We start from the raw sequence: 13,029 nt of genomic DNA on the forward strand, positions 1-13,029 counted from the left end.
CCCAGTCCGAGCTGTCTCATTTTATATATCAGCCTATTATGTGGCACGGTGTCAAAGGGTTTAGAGAAGTCCAGATATACGAGATCAATAGACTCTCCCAGGTCCAGCCTAGAGCTTACTTTATCGTAGACACTGATCAGATTTGTCTGACATGAGCGACCCTTCATGAATCCATGCTGGTGAGGAGTTATTCCCTTAATCTCCTTGAGGTACTCATCGATGGCATCTCTCAGAATCCCCTTGAAAATGTTTCCCATTACTGAAGTAAGACTTACCGGCCTGTAGTTACCAGGCTCACTTTTGGTCCCCTTTTTGTAAATTGGAACCACGTTGGCAATGCGCCAATCCAATGGTACTACACCGCTATTGATAGTGTCTAGAAATATTAGATATCGCGGCCTGGCTATCTCGTCACTTAGTTCCTTTAGTATCCTTGGGTGTAATCCATCTGGGCCCGGCGATTTATCAATTTTAGTCTTCTTCAGTCGCTTCCGCACCTCCTCCTGCGTTAGGTATGAGATATTTTGTGAGGGGTTCATTTTATTCCCATGCATCTCTTGTGACATTTCCTTTTCGTTTGTGAATACACTTGAGAAGAAACTATTTAATAGATTTGCCTTGCCTCCATTATCTTCAATGATTTCTCCTGCATTATTTGTTAAAGGGCCAGCGCTCTCAGTGCAAATCCTTTTGCTGTTAATATAGTTGATGAATAGTTTCTGGTTGTTTTTGCTTTCTTTGGCGATCCGTCTTTCTGCCTCCTCCTTGGCAGTTTTGATCTTTTCCTTACATATTTTGTTTTTTTCCCTGTACGATTTTAGCGCTTCTTCGCTGCCTTCTTGCTTTAGTAGTTTGAACGCTTTCTTTTTATCGTTTATTGACCCTCTTACAGTCTTGTTGAGCCACATTGGTTTCCTTTTACTCTAATTTCTTTTATTTTTAAAGGGAATGAACTGCTCACATGAGGTGATTAGGATCCTTTTAAACTCCTCCCATTTGTCCTCTATACTGATAATTTTGAGGGTGTTGTCCCAATTAATGTTACCGATAGTAGTTCTAAGCTCATCAAATTTTGCTTTACTAAAGTTTAGTTTCTTTGTCGCTCCCTGATGAGGCTTCTTATTGAATGACAGCTGGAAGTTGATTATATTGTGGTCGCTGTTCCCCAAGTGCTCCTCAACCTGCACCCCCATTATTCGGTCCGGTTTGTTGGTTAGTACTAGGTCCAGAGTGGCCCTCCCTCTAGTTGGCCTGCCGCACAAGTTGGATAAGGTAATTATCTTTAATTACTCTCAAGAACTTATCACCCCTGTGAGATTTGCAGGTTTCGTTCTCCCATGTTATACCTGGGTAATTAAAGTCCCCCATGATAATTACTTTGTTGCGGTTTGGCACCTCTTCTATCTGCCTTAGTAGTAAGTTATCAGTTTCTTCTGTTGCTTTTGGTGGTCTATAGAAAACCCCTATCAGGATTTTTTTATTTTTTCCTCCCTGTATTTCTACCCACAGAGATTCCACCTGTTCGTCTCCTACCCCTATATCCTCCTGTAGCCTCGGCTTCAAGTTTGATTTGACGTACAGACATACCCCTCCCCCTTTCTGGTTCCTTCGATCCCTTCTGAAGAGATTGTACCCCTGCAAATTCACCGCCCAATCGCACTTATCATCCAGCCATGTTTCCGTAATTCCGACTATATCATAATTTCCATCAGTCATTCTTGCTTCCAGCTCCCCCACTTTACCGATCAGACTTCTTGCATTCGTGGTCATACAATTTATATTGTTTTTTTTGTTTTTTAAATTTGTTTTGTTGCTATTCGTACTTATGGCTGATCTATCAGTTCTAACTGTACTAACCCCACCCCCTGCTCGACCCCCATTTCCTTTGCTTGGACCCGGATCGCTAGTTACACTGGCTACCCCTCTATTTCTCATTTTACCCTCCCCCCCCCCCCCCCCCAGTCCCTAGTTTTAAACACTCCTCCAGCCTTCTAGCCATCTTTTCCCCCAGCACAGCTGCACCCTCCCCATTAAGATGCAGCTTGTCCCTACGGCAGAGCCTGTAGCCGACAGCAAAGTCAGCCCAGTTCTCCAGGAACCCAAATCCCTCCTTCTTACACCAACTCCGGAGCCACTTGTTTACCTCCCTAAGGTCCTGCTGCCTTTCTAGTGTGGCTTTAGGTACAGGTAGTATTTCCGAGAAAACTACCCTGGAGGTCCTCGCCCTGAGCTTGGACCCTAAGTCCCTGAAATCATTTTTGAGGGTCCTCCATTGACCTCTAACTTGTTCATTGGTGCCAACGTGCACCATGACCGCTGGATCCTCACCAGCCCCTCCCAGTAATCTGTCAATCCGATCCGCGATGTGTCGAACTCGAGCGCCAGGAAGACAACACACCGTTCGACGATCCTGGTCTTTATGGCAGATTGCCCTATCTATCCCCCTTATAATTGAGTCCCCCACCGACAAATCCACTACTCTACCCCCTACATTCATCGAGCTCTCCCCCCTCCTCAAAGCCTCCAGGAGGCGCTGCTGCAAAACGCTGTCCCCAGAGCCCAAAGACAAGGAGGACGCCTCTCCCCTCCCTCCAGCGGCGACACTGGCATAACTTCTACCAGACGTTGTCGCCGCTGGAGGCGCGATGGATCCTGACCCACCCCCTGACTACCCTCTGAAGCCACACACACCTGTCCACAAGATGGCGTACTAACCGGGCAACCGGGGACACCTGGAATTCCCAGGGTCCCTGCAGGGACAGGGACAGGGGCAACAGGGGTACCAACAGCCACATCCATTACCTCACTCACCTCTCCTTTTAGTTGCTGGACCAGGACCCATATTATTTTTACCCTTGTTCTTCCCTTTATGCCCAGAGGGCAGGTCCATGGCACCTCCAGTGGGTGGAGATGCACTTCAGCAGATTCAGCGTCTGGCCTCTCAACATTTCTCCTGACTTTGGTGCTTGTAGCTCCGCCCACCTTAGCCACTCTGGGAGTTGTAGTTCCTCCAACCTTCCTTTCAGCAACAGGCAGATGCCTACCATGGGTGGGAGGATCGGCAGACCCGGCCACCACCCACTGCGCCCCCTCTGCACCTGAAAGGCGCTTTAGGGACACAGGGGGGACAGTTACGCCACCACAGGTGGTACCTGGCGCCGGATCACTTCCCCCTCCCACAGGGACGTGACCAACAGCGCCAACACCTCTGGACTGGCCGTGACCCTTCACTTTTCCAATGCTCTTCTCTACGTCCTTTACTCCTCCATTCCCACTACTAGCACAAGCGGGCTTGGAGTTTTGGGCTGCTTTAACCCTCTCTTCCCCAGTCCCCTGCACCGCACCCACCAGAGAGCCGGGGACTAGGAGCTCAGGGTTACCACCCTGGTCTGACTTTGCAGCCAAACCAGAGTGCTTGGTGACATAAATACATTTTTCCTGAATATATCTGTTTTTCCTCCTCTTCTTGCTAGATGTTTTCGGGGGCAGATCTTTTCCAGAGTAGAAGGACTGCAGCCTCTCTGGGGACTCCTGCAGCTGAATCTGCCGCATTATCAGCGCCCCCTCTCCACTGCTGCTGCAGCTGTCATCACTGTCCTCCAGGTCAGATTCGCCCGACGTGGGGGGCAGGCTCACCTGTTCAGCCCCCCCCCCCCCCCCTTCCCGCTCCCCCCAGAAGATCGCAGTATTTTCTCTGTAGGACAATCCTCTTCCCTGCAGTCTCATAATCCTGGATATTCTTTGCCAAGCATGAGGCCAGGTCTATCACAGATTCCTCCTCCTAGAAGACGTCTGCAGGTAATCCCCCCCCCCCCCCCTCCCGCTGACGCCCTTCGTCATCCTGAACTGCATTATTAACACTCGCTTCACCATAGCATCAATGTATGCCCCGAACTCTAAACAACATTACTAAGGGGGTCCCAGCCATCATCAACCACAATAAGGGGTGGGCTCTCGGCCTTCTATGAACACATCAGCACTGAACCCTCTAGCCACTCGTCATCTGTTGTCCAAGCGACCTGTTTGGTGTTTACAGCACCCGATGGCGCGGGTCTATACATCCCCATAAGATGTACAGTAGAATTGACAATGGTGAGCTCTCTGACGACTTTACGGTCGCCCACGCGGCATTTATGAGAGGTCCTTTTCTAAAGCAGGCCTCATACAATAAAAAGCACAGAAATCCTGTATTACTGTCCCCACAATGCCGACTAAATAACATGTCTGACTCCTCAGACAGAACTAAGGAATATCTGCTGTACTCCAAGAACTCCAAGACTTCCGTACTTAAGAACATGACCTAGCTTTGAGAAAACTAAAAATGACTTCCCATTGGCAGGGGAATAAACCAAGCGCTACACTAGCAAGGCAAGTTAAACCCCGTGCAACCCGCTCTCGAAAACCCTTCATCAACGACTCCCAAAATATTAGGATTTTTGATCCCCAAGGAAGTGTTACTATGCTGGCAGAACATCACAAGTCGCTACGTAACTTAGTTAATGACCACTAGATTAGTCAACCTATACAAAACAATATAACTACTTTTTTAAATGGGGCCAACCTTCCCTCCCTGTCCGCATCTGAGCTAGATACTCTGTCACAACCATTCAGTGTAACTGAAGAAATCTATAGGACCAGATGCCCCGACGAGCGACTATTCCACAGCCCATTAGATCACCCTAGCCTCGTATCTGACCAAGGTATTGAGTGATATGATGAAAAAAGGTTGTGCCCGCCGGAGATGCTGAAGGCACTTACCACCTCACCTGGTGAAGGCCCTGGTGCTCTCGCTAATTTTAGACCCCATCTCCCTTTTAAATACAGATCTGAAACTATATGTGAGAATACTGGCCAATAGACTGTCCGAGGTTAGACCAACCCTTGTTGGTAGAGATCAAGTGGGATTCATTAAAGGACGCCAGATATTGTTTTGGTGGTGTCAGCTCGAGGAACGTCTTCCTTGCTACTAGCTTTGGATGCGGAGAAGGTGTTCGAGTACACTGAGATTATCTCGGGGAGGTACTTCTGACGTTCGGATTTGAAGGCCCCTTGCTCTCATCCATGATGGCTCTATACACACACCCCTTGGTGCAGATCTATACATGAAGCTCCATCTCCTTCACTATATCCAATGGGACCCGCCAGGGCTGTCCTCCCTCTCTGTCGGTGTTCGCTCTGGTAATGGAGCCCTTCGCACAAACGACACGATCATCAATGAGCATATTGGGGACTGTCATAGGGAATACTGAACATCTTCGGGGATGATGTCCTCCTCTGCTTAGAGCTGCTACAGAGTTACTGCTTCCAAGTCCTTCATACTTAATGTGGGGGTCTCTAAATCCACACAAGCAAAGCTACAAGAATCTTTCCCATTTAAGTGGTCTGAAGGACGTATTCCTTATCCAGGCATTACACTGACCTTTCCTGGTCATCTGCTAGGACCAGATGACTTTAGATCCTTACTTTCAATATTAGAGAAAGACATTTTGCCACTGTGATGGTTTCCTGGGTGGGTCGTAGAGCCATTCCAAAAATGCGACCTACTCCCAAAAATTTTGTAATTCTTTCACAACCTTTCCATATTTGTCCTGTTATGGGAATAAATCCTATTCCAGAAGATTTCACTGGTCTGCTTCAGATTGGTTATAATGAGAAGCTTCATGCATGAATATATGTATTTGAACTCAGGGGTACTCCCCGTGAGCCCCCATGCGCTTCTGGTTTATTGTAAGGAAGTACAATACAGTTATACAGAATATGACGCACCAATTACATGCATGCCCCTCCCAACATTACAACAACTCATGATTGGCTTAGTATGTAACGACGCTGATGATTAACATATGTTTACGCCCCAGGTGTATGTTGCTATGTGAACACGTAATTTCTAGGAAACGCAACTAGAACAGACTATCAATATCTCTGCCTGGACTGAGGAATCCAAGGGAGAGGATAAGAAGCAGCCCCCCTCTTATGAGCGGAGGGCATCACAGGTGTTTCTCATGAGATATACCTTACCTCAGTATACACATAGAGGTAAGGTAGATTCTCCTCAGTATACACACAGAGGTGAGGTAGATTCTCCTCAGTATATATACACATAGAGGTGAGGTAGATTCTCCTCAGTATATACACATAGAGGGGAGGTAGATTCTCCTCAGTATATACACATAGAGGGGAGGTAGATTCTCCTCAGTATATACATATAGAGGTGAGGTAGATTCTCCTCAGTATATACACATAGAGGTAAGGTAGATTCTCCTCAGTATATACACATAGTGGTGAGGTAGATTCTCCTCAGTATATACACATAGAGGTGAGGTAGATCCTCTACAGTATATACACACAGAGGGGAGGTAGATTCTCCTCAGTATATACACAGAGGTGAGGTAGATTCTCCTCAGTATATACACATAGAGGTGAGGTAGATTCTCCTCAGTATATACACATAGAGGTGAGGTAGATTCTCCTCAGTATATACACATAGAGGTGAGGTAGATTCTCCTCAGTATATACACATAGAGGGGAGGTAGATTCTCCTCAGTATATACACATAGAGGGGAGGTAGATTCTCCTCAGTATATACACATGGAGGGGAGGTAGATTCTCCTCAGTATATACACATGGAGGGGAGGTAGATTCTCCTCAGTATATACACATAGAGGGGAGGTAGATTCTCCTCAGTATATACACATAGAGGGGAGGTAGATTCTCCTCAGTATATACACAGAGAGGTGAGGTAGATTCTCCTCAGTATATACACATGAAGGGGAAGTAGATTCTCCTCAGTATATACACATGGAGGGGAGGTAGATTCTCCTCAGTATATACACATGGAGGGGAGGTAGATTCTCCTCAGTATATACACATAGAGGGGAGATAGATTCTCCTCAGTATATACACAGAGAGGTGAGGTAGATTCTCCTCAGTATATACACATGGAGGGGAGGTAGATTCTCCTCAGTATATACACATGGAGGGGAGGTAGATTCTCCTCAGTATATACACATAGAGGGGAGGTAGATTCTCCTCAGTATATACACAGAGAGGGGAGGTAGATTCTCCTCAGTATATACACATGGAGGGGAGGTAGATTCTCCTCAGTATATACACATAGAGGGGAGGTAGATTCTCCTCAGTATATACACATAGAGGGGAGGTAGATTCTCCTCAGTATATACACAGAGAGGTGAGGTAGATTCTCCTCAGTATATACACATGAAGGGGAGGTGGATTCTCCTCAGTATATACACATGGAGGGGAGGTAGATTCTCCTCAGTATATACACATAGAGGGGAGGTAGATTCTCCTCAGTATATACACATAGAGGGGAGGTAGATTCTCCTCAGTATATACACATAGAGGGGAGGTAGATTCTCCTCAGTATATACACAGAGAGGTGAGGTAGATTCTCCTCAGTATATACACATGAAGGGGAGGTAGATTCTCCTCAGTATATACACATGGAGGGGAGGTAGATTCTCCTCAGTATATACACATGGAGGGGAGGTAGATTCTCCTCAGTATATACACATAGAGGGGAGGTAGATTCTCCTCAGTATATACACATAGAGGGGAGGTAGATTCTCCTCAGTATATACACAGAGAGGTGAGGTAGATTCTCCTCAGTATATACACATGAAGGGGAAGTAGATTCTCCTCAGTATATACACATGGAGGGGAGGTAGATTCTCCTCAGTATATACACATGGAGGGGAGGTAGATTCTCCTCAGTATATACACATAGAGGGGAGGTAGATTCTCCTCAGTATATACACAGAGAGGTGAGGTAGATTCTCCTCAGTATATACACATGGAGGGGAGGTAGATTCTCCTCAGTATATACACATGGAGGGGAGGTAGATTCTCCTCAGTATATACACATAGAGGGGAGGTAGATTCTCCTCAGTATATACACAGAGAGGGGAGGTAGATTCTCCTCAGTATATACACATGGAGGGGAGGTAGATTCTCCTCAGTATATACACATGGAGGGGAGGTAGATTCTCCTCAGTATATACACATGGAGGGGAGGTAGATTCTCCTCAGTATATACACATAGAGGGGAGGTAGATTCTCCTCAGTATATACACAGAGAGGGGAGGTAGATTCTCCTCAGTATATACACATAGAGGGGAGGTAGATTCTCCTCAGTATATACACAGAGAGGGGAGGTAGATTCTCCTCAGTACATACACATGGAGGGGAGGTAGATTCTCCTCAGTATATACACATAGAGGGGAGGTAGATTCTCCTCAGTATACACACACACACATAGAGGTGAGGTAGATTCTCCTCAGTATATACACATAGAGGGGGAGTAGATTCTCCTCAGTATATACACATGGAGGGGAGGTAGATTCTCCTCAGTATATACACATGGAGGGGAGGTAGATTCTCCTCAGTATATACACATGGAGGGGAGGTAGATTCTCCTCAGTATATACACATGGAGGGGAGGTAGATTCTCCTCAGTATATACACATGGAGGGGAGGTAGATTCTCCTCAGTATATACACATGGAGGGGAGGTAGATTCTCCTCAGTATATACACATGGAGGGGAGGTAGATTCTCCTCAGTATATACACATGGAGGGGAGGTAGATTCTCCTCAGTATATACACAGAGAGGGGAGGTAGATTCTCCTCAGTATATACACAGAGAGGGGAGGTAGATTCTCCTCAGTATATACACAGAGAGGGGAGGTAGATTCTCCTCAGTATATACACAGAGAGGGGAGGTAGATTCTCCTCAGTATATACACATGGAGGGGAGGTAGATTCTCCTCAGTATATACACATAGAGGGGAGGTAGATTCTCCTCAGTATATACACATAGAGGGGAGGTAGATTCTCCTCAGTATATACACAGAGAGGTGAGGTAGATTCTCCTCAGTATATACACATGAAGGGGAGGTAGATTCTCCTCAGTATATACACATGGAGGGGAGGTAGATTCTCCTCAGTATATACACAGAGAGGGGAGGTAGATTCTCCTCAGTATATACACAGAGAGGGGAGGTAGATTCTCCTCAGTATATACACATGGAGGGGAGGTAGATTCTCCTCAGTATATACACATAGAGGGGAGGTAGATTCTCCTCAGTATATACACATAGAGGGGAGGTAGATTCTCCTCAGTATATACACAGAGAGGTGAGGTAGATTCTCCTCAGTATATACACATGAAGGGGAGGTAGATTCTCCTCAGTATATACACATGGAGGGGAGGTAGATTCTCCTCAGTATATACACATAGAGGGGAGGTAGATTCTCCTCAGTATATACACATAGAGGGGAGGTAGATTCTCCTCAGTATATACACATAGAGGGGAGGTAGATTCTCCTCAGTATATACACATAGAGGGGAGGTAGATTCTCCTCAGTATATACACATAGAGGGGAGGTAGATTCTCCTCAGTATATACACAGAGAGGTGAGGTAGATTCTCCTCAGTATATACACATGAAGGGGAGGTAGATTCTCCTCAGTATATACACATGGAGGGGAGGTAGATTCTCCTCAGTATATACACATGGAGGGGAGGTAGATTCTCCTCAGTATATACACATGGAGGGGAGGTAGATTCTCCTCAGTATATACACATAGAGGGGAGGTAGATTCTCCTCAGTATATACACAGAGAGGTGAGGTAGATTCTCCTCAGTATATACACATGAAGGGGAAGTAGATTCTCCTCAGTATATACACATGGAGGGGAGGTAGATTCTCCTCAGTATATACACATGGAGGGGAGGTAGATTCTCCTCAGTATATACACATGGAGGGGAGGTAGATTCTCCTCAGTATATACACATAGAGGGGAGGTAGATTCTCCTCAGTATATACACATAGAGGGGAGGTAGATTCTCCTCAGTATATACACAGAGAGGGGAGGTAGATTCTCCTCAGTATATACACATGAAGGGGAAGTAGATTCTCCTCAGTATATACACATGGAGGGGAGGTAGATTCTCCTCAGTATATACACATGGAGGGGAGGTAGATTCTCCTCAGTATATACACATAGAGGGGAGATAGATTCTCCTCAGTATATACACAGAGAGGTGAGGTAGATTCTCCTCAGTATATACACAGAGAGGTGAGGTAGATTCTCCTCAGTATATACACAGAGAGGTGAGGTAGATTCTCCTCAGTATATACACAGAGAGGTGAGGTAGATTCTCCTCAGTATATACACAGAGAGGTGAGGTAGATTCTCCTCAGTATATACACAGAGAGGTGAGGTAGATTCTCCTCAGTATATACACAGAGAGGTGAGGTAGATTCTCCTCAGTATATACACATGGAGGGGAGGTAGATTCTCCTCAGTATATACACATGGAGGGGAGGTAGATTCTCCTCAGTATATACACATGGAGGGGAGGTAGATTCTCCTCAGTATATACACATAGAGGGGAGGTAGATTCTCCTCAGTATATACACAGAGAGGGGAGGTAGATTCTCCTCAGTATATACACATGGAGGGGAGGTAGATTCTCCTCAGTATATACACATAGAGGGGAGGTAGATTCTCCTCAGTATACACACACACACATAGAGGTGAGGTAGATTCTCCTCAGTATATACACATAGAGGGGAGGTAGATTCTCCTCAGTATATACACATAGAGGTAAGGTAGATTCTCCTCAGTATATACACATAGAGGGGAGGTAGATTCTCCTCAGTATATACACATGAAGGGGAGGTAGATTCTCCTCAGTATATACACATGGAGGGGAGGTAGATTCTCCTCAGTATATACACATAGAGGTGAGGTAGATTCTCCTCAGTATATACACATGAAGGGGAGGTAGATTCTCCTCAGTATATACACATAGAGGGGAGGTAGATTCTCCTCAGTATATACACATAGAGGGGAGGTAGATTCTCCTCAGTATACACACACACACATAGAGGTGAGGTAGATTCTCCTCAGTATATACACATAGAGGGGAGGTAGATTCTCCTCAGTATATACACATAGAGGTAAGGTAGATTCTCCTCAGTATATACACATAGAGGGGAGGTAGATTCTCCTCAGTATATACACATGAAGGGGAGGTAGATTCTCCTCAGTATATACACATGGAGGGGAGGTAGATTCTCCTCAGTATATACACATAGAGGTGAGGTAGATTCTCCTCAGTATATACACATGAAGGGGAGGTAGATTCTCCTCAGTATATACACATAGAGGTGAGGTAGATTCTCCTCCGTATATACACATAGAGGTGAGGTAGATTCTCCTCAGTATATACACATGGAGGGGAGGTAGATTCTCCTCAGTATATACACATGGAGGGGAGGTAGATTCTCCTCAGTATACACATAGAGGGGAGGTAGATTCTCCTCAGTATATACACATAGAGGTGAGGTAGATTCTCCTCAGTATACACACACGGAGGGGAGGGGGATTTTCCTCAGTATATACACATAGAGGTGAGGTAGATTCTCCTCAGTATATACACATAGAGGTGAGGTAGATTCTCCTCAGTATATACACATAGAGGTGAGGTAGATTCTCCTCAGTATATACACATAGAGGGGAGGTAGATTCTCCTCAGTATATACACATAGAGGGGAGGTTGATTCTCCTCAGTATATACACATAGAGGGGAGGTAGATTCTCCTCAGTATATACACATAGAGGTGAGGTAGATTCTCCTCAGTATACACACACGGAGGGGAGGGGGATTTTCCTCAGTATATACACATAGAGGTGAGGTAGATTCTCCTCAGTATACACACACGGAGGGGAGGGGGATTTTCCTCAGTATATACACATAGAGGTGAGGTAGATTCTCCTCAGTATATACACATAGAGGTGAGGTAGATTCTCCTCAGTATATACACATAGAGGTGAGGTAGATTCTCCTCAGTATATACACATAGAGGTGAGGTAGATTCTCCTCAGTATATACACATAGAGGGGAGGTAGATTCTCCTCAGTATATACACATAGAGGGGAGGTAGATTCTCCTCAGTATATACACATAGAGGGGAGGTAGATTCTCCTCAGTATATACACATAGAGGGGAGGTAGATTCTCCTCAGTATATACACACAGAGGTTAGGTAGATTCTCCTCGGTATATTTAAATGTATATGTATATTTTTATGTATATTGGGAGGAGAAAACAAAGAAAAAAACTGTCCTCGTCCTTCATGGGTTAAGGGAGTTGTGCCAAGCTATAAGGTTATCCCCTGTACACAGGATAGGGAAGAACTGTGTGACCTGAGGGGCTCCAATCGCCAGGCCCTCTCCCGATCCCCATGGTCCCTATATAAATGGAGCGGAGGCGGCCCGTGCGGCTCTATGTTCATTTCTGATTACGGAGTGTTTGTACTCTGCAGTATCGGACGCTCCCAGTGACATGAATGGAGTGGCAGCATTAATGTGCAGCCTCCTCCCCGTTCATGCAGAGTTTCCTGAAACCTTCTTTATGGGATCAGGAGGGTCTTGGCACTCGGACCCCCATGGTCATAAATGTATTCCTTAGCCCTTAACAATTAAGGTGCTAATAGTCACACTTTATCCAATGACTTTCTCTATTGACCTTTCTGCTAGTCCGCCGTCTGGCCAGGAAGAGGAGAAGCGGCAGCGGAGAGGACGGCGTCTCAAGGATCCTAAACTACAAGGTTCACATCTGCTCCGCCAACAACTTCCCCACCGCCGCCGGGCTGGCCTCGTCTGCCGCTGGATACGCTTGTCTGGGTATGGCACCTCTTCTAACAGGCTGAGCGTACTGATTGGTCCTACCGATGTGGGGAGAGTGATCGTTAGTCCTCACACAGACATCGTTAGTTGGTCAAGGATGATCGTGCCCACGTAATCAGCTGACGAGCAAGCGTTTACTCGTTATCTGATCGTGGGCCTGTTTACATGTTCCGACACGGCAAATGCTCTTGGCCAATTGTTGGACTATGGAAAAGGACCTTAAATACGACCGTTGGTGCTTCCACCTCTCGCGGTCTTCAGTGTGATCGTCATCAATGTCCCCTAGACAACGTCTGTAATATAAGGTCGTT

At 46.0% G+C, this 13,029-nt stretch overlaps 1 protein-coding gene across 1 annotated transcript in view; it reads left to right on the forward strand.

The window, feature by feature from the left end:
• MVD (mevalonate diphosphate decarboxylase) overlaps positions 1-13,029 on the forward strand; it is a 45,914-nt gene that overhangs the window by 24,592 nt on the left and 8,293 nt on the right. The window contains exon 4 of the mRNA XM_066582479.1: positions 12,569-12,715. Within this exon, the coding sequence (XP_066438576.1) occupies positions 12,569-12,715 (147 nt within the window). The remainder of the gene's footprint in view (positions 1-12,568; positions 12,716-13,029) is intronic.

This window comes from Eleutherodactylus coqui, chromosome 11 (genome assembly GCF_035609145.1).
Source record: "Eleutherodactylus coqui strain aEleCoq1 chromosome 11, aEleCoq1.hap1, whole genome shotgun sequence".
NCBI classification, from domain to species: domain Eukaryota; kingdom Metazoa; phylum Chordata; class Amphibia; order Anura; family Eleutherodactylidae; genus Eleutherodactylus; species Eleutherodactylus coqui.